The 9,580-nt window shown below is 33.3% G+C and overlaps 1 protein-coding gene across 2 annotated transcripts; it reads left to right on the top strand.

The window, feature by feature from the left end:
* LOC124366194 (chorion class B protein M3A5-like) lies at positions 1 to 8,908 on the top strand. Of its 2 annotated transcripts, none has more exons than XM_046822555.1 (2): positions 1 to 150; positions 1,367 to 1,816. In XM_046822555.1, exons 1-2 carry the CDS (start codon positions 132 to 134, stop codon positions 1,723 to 1,725), a joined length of 378 nt encoding a protein of 125 aa, XP_046678511.1. In that variant the 5' UTR covers positions 1 to 131; the 3' UTR covers positions 1,726 to 1,816. The 2 variants fall into 2 exon arrangements, with proteins under 2 accessions (XP_046678511.1, XP_046678512.1); XM_046822556.1 differs by lacking the exon at positions 1,367 to 1,816 and adding an exon at positions 8,487 to 8,908 and having other exon boundaries at positions 15 to 150.
* Positions 8,909 to 9,580: the final 672 nt, after the last annotated feature.

Here is a 9,580-nt window from a genome sequence, read left to right on the forward strand (position 1 = left end):
TACGTGTTTCTAAGTTTACAGAGCATAAATATCACGGCATCGATGTTGGTATATAAGGTGGCGAAATCATTTGTCATTATCAGTAATCATTTCTTCCATCTAGGACTACACATCCACCTCTACCAAGAACCATGATCGCTCTCACGCTTGGTAAGAAAAATAATGAATTAATTAAAATTAAAAATACTTATTCATTTCTAAACGTTTTGAAAAAAGAAAATCATTTTGCTAAGTTTCAATGCTTTAAACTATAGAAAACTTCTAATATGTAAAATATCAATTCACTTAATTTGTAACCAATATAACATATACTAAAATATAATAAAGTTCTATTTGTTTTAAACAAAACGTGCAAAACTAAATTAATATCTTATTCATTTTAATATAACGAACTAAAATAAGTTCATAACTGGTTTCAAATAAAAATGTTCTATATTGTGATCTATACATTATCCTACTGGAAACGTGAAAACAGAGACATATAAGCACAGCTGATCATATTAACTATGGATCTGACATTCAACACCCATAATCATACTAAGTTTAATAATTTATTAACTAACTTTGTCCTTTATGTCTAAATTTGTACATTTTACAATAATACCTATAAAATTTTACTCTGGTACAGTAATAAACATTTATTAATTTAATATATTTATATCAAACTAAATAATTAAGTAACGATTACACCAAAGTTATATTAAAAACAATAATAATACAGTTTCACTAAACCTTTCTTTCCTGAGTGTATACAAAAGTATAAATTAATATAATTTTTTTTACCTGCAACTTATTTAATTTAATTCATTTTATTAATATACTAGAACTTGAGATTCATCACAATTTAAAGGGTTTTAATAATAAATAATGGGATAATTGCTATAATTGGACGAATTTTTTGGAATGAAATAAAAATAATAGTATTTTATATGTTTATTTTATTTTTTTTCGAATAGTTGAAAATCACAATTGAAAACACGGAATTTAAGTATCAATAAGTGCATAAGTATCCTTTCCCAGAGTGAAGACTGTGATAAACTTTGCACTTACATTTAATTATTCAATTGTTATATTTGACCTTTTATATCGGAATAGTCTGTTGTCGGAAAGTAGTAGGAATCAATTCCTAGTTGCAGGCTAGAAATAAGGATTTTTCGTAGATTTTCACGGGAAATTTACCCAGTGTATATATTTTTTAAGAACACCAAACACACACACACACACACAAACACGTGTGTGCACTACAGCAAGCCTCAGATACACGCTAGGAATTCGGTATGCATCCGTTTCCAAATGTATGGATGGTGTAAAGGTCACACAGTTTACTTGTTGTTGTAATTGTGTGAACGGTAAACTTGTTTGTCAGGACTCTTGGTAGCCTGCACCTCAGTGCTCGCAGCCCCCTCTCCCTACCCAGGACCCCAACCGGGACCGGCCCCTTACCCGGGTCCCCAGCCGGGTCCGTACCAAGCTAGTACCGTGAGCGGTCCTACCGCCTCTGCCCAGCCACGCGCGTCTCAAGCCGGCCCTAGTGCAGGAGCTGACCCCTCCTTACTCCTCGGAGGATTTGGAGGATATAGAGGACTTGGATACCCAGGATTTGGACTTGGAGGATTTGGGTACCCATTCTATGGTGGATACGATTGTGGATACGGATTTGATGATATCTATTACGAACCATTCGGATATCCATTGTACGGAAACTTGGGATACCCATTATACTAGACATGTATTTATTGTAATGTTGGTCTACTCAATTGTCTCTAAATAGATTTAGGAACTTTTTCACTGAAATAAATGTTGCATTATTTATTAAGATTGTGTGTCGTATTTACTTCCAGCATAGTTTTTCATATCGCACAATAATAAATCAAAATAGTTGTTACTACATTTGTACCTAATTCAGTATTACAATTCAAATACACTTTAAAGTAAACTTGTAATACTACAGAAAATGTTGATAAAAAACAATTCTTATATTTTATTCACTGTGTTAAAATCCATTGCAAGGGTATAATAATGTCCCGAAGATGTAGGTGTCTCAATAACATATGCAAAAATAGTGAACTTCTAAACAAAGTGGCAACACTTTCTCTGCTGTTAGACATTAATAAATCTTAAAAAACAATGTAATCGTAATATAAAGTAAAAAATTACAGGGTTTGATTTCTTCTTAATATTGCTTTGTATCCCAAGCCATAAAAATTATTGGAAATTATTTCACTTGCAATATAGGTTAAATTACACGTTAGAAAAATGTATTAATTAAAAAAATTTTCTGATGTTCAAAGCCAATTACGTAGTTGGAGCTGAACCATGTGGTTCAATAATTCGTAATGAATGCTGATATTTGTTGCAACGGATTAAATCTCACTAATTAATTATTTAATTGCTTATACGTACCAACACGTTCTATTAATACAGAATGGGACCTACGATATTTTTTATTTATTTCAACCGTTAATTTGATACTTTGTGAGAGATATTTGAACTAGGAGCTTTAAAATAAGTTTACCTACTCGGAATTAAGGTAACAAGCGATATACACAGACAGTTTCATCAGAGAGCTACATGGAATCTCGCAAGCGAAACTGCCGCCAAAAACGTGTCTCGTTTCCTGTATACATGTGTGTTGAAAAGTTGAATTAAATTGAAACTACAACTTTAAAATAAAACCATTATAAATTAATAGGCCTATTTTGCATAAAAACAGTATGCCATCAAGCACACAGCATAAAGATGTCATTCGTTCTTTATTTATCTATATCAGAACCGGGTTATGTGTTAATAATCTTGAATAACTTCATTAATTTCTAATGTTTTCATCCCAGCGGCCCATTATGAACTCATCAACAGTGTAAAATGCCTTTGACACCGGGAAGTATTTTAGTCGAGCTTTAAATTCATTGGGATCGTTTAATTTTTCAAGAGAGGTTGGTTTAACTTCAGGAAGATATAAACACAAAACAGAGTACAACAGTTATAATTTCATAAGTCCTATGTTGTTACTGTTGTTGTCTTCCTGTATGTGTGTTTTATTTAATGTAATTAATCAATATCAGAACCCATTAAAGCAATTAACATGAAACTTGGTATTTATATTAAGCTAATTAAAATACAATATGAAAAATTCAATAAATAATATAACTTTCCAACTCTAAATTGTAGAATTAACAAGTTTTCAAATTAATTCTTTAAACAACTGTTAATTCACCTCAGGAATTAACTACCAAGAGGGTATGTAGCATTGAGGTAATCAGTAAAAATATTACCTAAATTAATAGTCCTCTGTGATATATAAACTACATTTCTTCCCATGGTGCATGTCAAACGCCTTTCAATAAACCTGGAAAAGTAATTTCCTAAAACTCTATGTAAATGTTTCCATTGATGCGGGGCGGAAGAAAAACCCAACATGTGGCCTCAAGTATACCACACCTTACATTTACACCAAACTGCTGCTGGTCAGACCCTATCATAGATTCATGAGGATTCTCTAGTGCCCAAGTTTGCATGTTGTGAATATGTAACATACCATCTGTCGAAAACGTGGCCTTGTCTCTATGTAACACCTTCTTAAAATAATTTGGATTCAAAATATGACCAGAAAGTTGCCAAAATTTTAAATTAATTCGTCGAAGGGTAGAATTCGGAGAGTAATTTTTTGAATTTATTGAGATGAATGGGGTATAGGAAATTGCGGTAAATGGTAAATTCTACAACGCAGTTTGCTTTCCATTTAGTCTATTATTAAAAATTTTCCTGGCACTTGTCCATGGAATTTTAAAATATTTCTTATATGAAATGGTTTAGTCCAACGGGCCTTTCTCTAATAGTTTTTAAAAACGTACCTGTCTCCCCAATGACGGCGAATAGCGATCAAGGATATGTCTGCCAAGAAACCGCTCCATGAAAATTACTTTTGCTTTAGCTCTTTCTCTCCAAACAGAGCCGTATACTTAAAACATATCAGTAACTCCTAATTGTAGTACATAGGTATCTTTTAAATAATTTCTACTGTAAAGGAATAAGTAGTGACAGTGAATACCAATTAAAAGCAAATTAAAATCTACTGCACAATAGCCCACCCACGTAATGTGAGACTATATTCGTGTCAATCGATAGCTTTTTGTTAATTTTACGTTGGTTTGGTCATTCCCGCATTTGGTCCACCCAATTAAAGTTGGTTGGAATAATTAGTTTTTTTTTTAGTTTGCACTGCTTTCTTATTATTGTTGTGTAGGTATGTTCTATTTACCAACGTAACTATCCTACAAGTTTTAAGTGGCTAGGCAATTTTGGGCATCCCACTTCACGGTAACCCACCCAAAAAATTAAGAATTTCAAATAATTTAAAAAATAGAAAATATCTTAAAGAGTCGGGATGATAAGAATAATTTAAGCTAACGATTCAAACCAGTTTTAAGTAAGTGGGACAATTTTGGTGGCCAAATGTTTCACAGACATGAGTAGTGAAGACTTAATAAAAAAGAAAAATTAACTTAGTAACGAAATAGTAAAGAATTTGATGTAGTTTGCCACAAAGTGACGTATAGGAGGGCTAGCGTGATATTAGACCACCCAAATTTTTATATCAAAAATTGACGGAAAAAATCGCTACAAACGTTAAAAATGTCAAAAAAGTACGCTAACTAAAATCTAATATTTCCAACAAGTCTCACGTCAGTGGGATTTTTTGGTAGTCTAACGTCACAGGCATCCTAATTAATATTATACGAGTAAATGTGAAAGTGCCTTTGATTGTTTGTTTTGCTTTCACGCGTAAAATATTAATTTGATTGTACTGACATTTTGGGAGAATATTCTTAGGTTCCCTGAGAAGAATATAGGCTTACTATTATTTCAAATATCCCTCTGCGCTACGCCCCACTAGTCTTTAAAGTAGCAAAAAATCCCATTATGTTCTCTAAAGTTGCGAAATATTATTTAAAAGAACATGTTTAATGGAATAAACTGTTAGGTGTAAACATAGTTTATTATTTTCAATTCCCTTAAAAAATTTAAATAGTAAAATTAATAATAAAAATTAAATTGTTATCGTGAGTACATTCTCTAAGGAATAACAATTATTTTTAGGTGTTTACGATTTCAGCTATTAGGTAAGTACTTATCTACTTTATACAATGTCCTAAAACATAAGATGGTAACAATTTGACACAGAAGACTGTCTTTGATTCAGCCGGAAAGAACTACAGTATGATAGATGAAAGTTCGCTGGGCTGTACTTTTGACCTAATGTACCAATTTAAGCTGTAAATGTTCTACAAAATTAAGAAACAGTTTCAGATTATATAGAAACAAACGAATATTGTCATTTTTTCGTAATGTAATTAATTATCAAACATGAATTATTCGATCCATTTGGAACAACAGTACAAGACGGTCTCGTACATGTAGAGGGCTGTGAAGTTTAATAACGCATGTTCTCTAAAAGAATCCCTACATGATTCTCTAATTCTTATTTTTTCCATGATTCGTACTGCTTTCTTCTGAGGGTCGAAACATCTCAGGAAATGGACATTTGCAATCCCTCCCCACAATGTTATACCGTATAACATATTATGTGGGTACACTAGGCCATAATAGGCCATTTTCAGTAGGTGTATTCCACAAAATTCTGCCGATTTCCTTAAAGCATAGACGCCTGAGGAAATTTTAATGCAGACATCGTTCACATGTTTTCCCAGGACAAACCTTTATCAATGTGAATTCCTAGAGACTTGCAGCTTAAAACATCATCAATGACCATATCATTCAGTACGATTGATGGACTGGGTTCATGGGGGCGCTCTGCGCCCTGACAAATAGTTGAAGTTTGATTTTGAGTCATTTGTTTGTAGATTAATATTTCATACAAATTTAAGACATGGATTTGAATTTACAAAGCAATCAATTTCCAAAGACTTCGCATTTGCCTTGGAAACAGAGGGTAGTATCGTGTGCGTACTGAACTATTTGACCAGATGATATAGCTGACCAAAGGTCATTTATATAAACTAAAAAGAGCACAGGGGCAAGAATAGATCCCTGCGGGACGCCACATTTTACGAGGGCGTGTTTTGATGAGACGCCATTTAAATAAACTTGTTGGTAACGGTGCAGCTAGAAGCTGACGGAGGCGCGCCGCTACATCAACAAAGAAGTAATTCAATAAATTTGCACCTAAAATGGGATCCATGATGGCATTTGCCGCTACAGTCAGTTCTATAGGAAACACTGCCTTTGTATCTTTACTTTCTTTTTTTATAATACTCCAAGCAGTTTTGGATATATTATTAGACGATTTTAATTTGTCATTACTTCATAAACTTTAGCCGGTTAAATAACTTTTTTGTAAAATTGTTTGTTGTTTTTGAAATATGTTTCGAAATTTTCATTGGTTGATATTTTTGAAATCTGATAACAGGTTTTTAATTTAGACCTCGAAACTAATATTCCGGGTGTAATCCAACTATTCCGTTTAGTTTTTCTTTTTTGAGATATTTTTCTAAACAGACACACGATGTCCAGGTAGTACAGTAATACTTTATTAAATGTTGCAAACACATCATCAGCTCTGAAGCAATTGCCGAGACAGTCCCAAGATTCGTCCTTCAATAATGCGCATAACGCGCAAATATTCTCGGGTCGGGTAACTCGGCTAAGAGTAACCAGCTGTGCGTCATGGTCGGAGACAGCCGTGACCATCAATGATACATCCACGGACGGAATGTTAGTGACAACGTTGTCAATCGCAGTGGCAGTGGTAGCTGTCACCCTTGTTGGCGAGTTCACGGACCAGTGCAGATTGTAGGTTTTCAACAGATCCCCTAATCTCCTTCTTTTAATGTCTGTTACATTAAGTATATCTCTGGTAAAATCGCCCATGATAACGAAAGATCTGTGGTTTTGAAAAAGGATTTGCAAAAGAAGGTTCATTTCGTCCATAAAAGTATCAAAGTTTCCATTAGGAGATCTATAGAGGCTGATCAAAAGTGTTTTTATTTTCTGTTATAATTGATATGGAAGCAAATTCAAAATATTTTTTGTGAGAAACTATATTGCATCCCCTTTTATATTTAATTCCCTCTTTCACAAACAAATCGACACACCCACTTGCATTGGTGCAGAATTTTGAATGCTATACTTTTTATGGAATTTGTTGTTTTTAACGAAATTTTTTGGAGGTTCATCTCAGACTCACGTCCTATTTTACATTTGTTGGAATTGTTTGTCCTACTTCTAAAAATGTATTTGGTTCGTTGGAACTTCGTCATCACGTTTACATGTTGACACTCGCCTGCCGTTGATCGTTGATGTGGTTTTCCGCTCTCCACGTCAGCCACTCTTCCAAAAAAATGTATATATTTTCTTGCTAGAAAAGGAGGCAAAATAAGCTATGGCAAAAAAATACTAACATCGAAGTAAATTACAATGACCATAAATGTACACTTTTAAGAATATTTTCTTGATCGTGGGAAGATGGCAATCTCAGAAATGGCGTCGGAAATATAATTCACTTGAACCAGAATTGCCCATATATTTGCCAAAGGTATGAAATTGTGTGCGAAGCCGTGGGTAACTGCTAGTTGTAAATATGGATGATAAAGCTTTTACGGTTTTATTTTATAAAATCTTAAAAGCTTTATATTTAATTGCAGCACGATTATCAACAGGAGAAATATTTTCTCAAGGCCTCTGTGGCCCCAATGAAAGAAACAAAATGTACATTACTGAACAAATACATTTAAAACATTAATTATGTTTTATTAGTAGGTACTATGTTAATAATCCTGTGATTTTTTCCAATAACAATAAGGTCTATTTCTTAGATACTACTTAACAAAACTAAAATTATATACCAATTCACTGAAGATTTTTGTAAAAGAGGCTTTCCACTTTATATAGTTTAGTTTGCAGTTAAAATAACAAATTAATATTTGTAAATATATAAATACAAACGGTCACTAAACAAATGTGGATGAGTATACGGATTATCAATACTAAAATAAAAATTTGAGAATGAAAACTCAGATGAATATTTTACGCATTGCTGTAAAAATTGTAGAGATTTTTCCTGTTCTTTTTCGTTTGTTATTAATTTATAAGATTAGTAAATCAGGTTACTTTAAAAACACTAGCTTACATCACTAATATATTGTAAAATGAAATGAGAAAAAAAAGTGTACCTAGCTGGCTATATATGTAAACTTTGCACCGGCGGATGGTCTTGGGATCTGGAAGACATGTTCGGTGAATTTATGCATACATCTTCGGGAGGTGCAGCATTGAGGATGATTGCTGTACTGATTTGTATACAGAATCTACTTAATAACACTAAATAAGTATGATAAATTATAGTTTTACTGTTGTCATTATAAATCCGTGTGTTTTCTCTAAGGCATAAAAACTGTTGACTAAGCATATCATGTTGGCTGTAACTGTTAAACAATTTGTAAATCTATGATTTTGACTCTATTTTCTAGGACTTCTGGTGGCTTGCACATCAGTTCTCTCAGCGCCTCCCCCATATTCTGGACCACAGCCAGGTTACCAAGGTAGTACTATAAGTGGCCCCTCCCCCGCAGCCTATCCGAGCCCACTACCAGCCGGCCCGAGTCCTGGAGCTAACCCTTGTATATATAGTACCGGATATACATACGGATGTCCATACGCATATGCACCATATGGAGGATATGGAGGATACGGATGCGGAGGATACGGATACGGATACTCACCATGCGGGTGCGGATGTCCAGGGTGTGGATATGATTTTACATGTGGATGTGATTGTGATTGTCTGTGTTAATGCTAAGGCAAACTGTTTTACATTGGTATACACTGTTTTTAGTCTTATTATGTTCAAAGCTGTTGATTGTAATAAATTAAACGCTATTAGTGTCCATTATGAGCATGTGTTTTCTTAATTCCTCATATCCGTTTTAAATGGAAGGTTTAACAGTGAATTAATATCCAAAGAATACAATAACAATTCATACATAATGTTATGACTAGCTTACAGAGATTTGCTTTGCGGTAGTGACATCACGATTGATAAAGCACTCTCTCCCCACAAAATCTATTGCATCTAATATAATAAACCCCTATTATCAATTATCTATTATCATAGTTATGTATGATGTAAATCGATTGCATTTTGATTTTTATTAGGATATCTTAACGGACATGTCCGTACATGTATATTTGTCATAAAATACAGTTTACAGCATTTCAATGGATATATTATGAACACCCACCGCTGACTTAGCTATAAAAAGTCCAACAGTACAAACATGGTAAACAGTTTTACCTTTTTGTATAACTTTATATAACTTTATAAATAATTAAAAATTAAGTAGGGGACATACATTATTACTTTTAATACTTAAGATTGTAATGTAAATATTTTTTGTTTTAAGATCCTAAAATATATGCAATTTTAAAATAAAGTAATTTACATTCGGTTCCTGAAATTAACTTTGTGAGTACTAATAGCATGCTACACGTTTCCCTCAGTGTTCGTAGTTTGAGTAGACACCGCTAGAACACCGGGGAATATTATGTTCCACAATCCTGTTAT

This window comes from Homalodisca vitripennis, chromosome 7 (assembly GCF_021130785.1).
Source record: "Homalodisca vitripennis isolate AUS2020 chromosome 7, UT_GWSS_2.1, whole genome shotgun sequence".
In the NCBI taxonomy this organism is placed as follows: Eukaryota; Metazoa; Arthropoda; class Insecta; order Hemiptera; family Cicadellidae; genus Homalodisca; species Homalodisca vitripennis.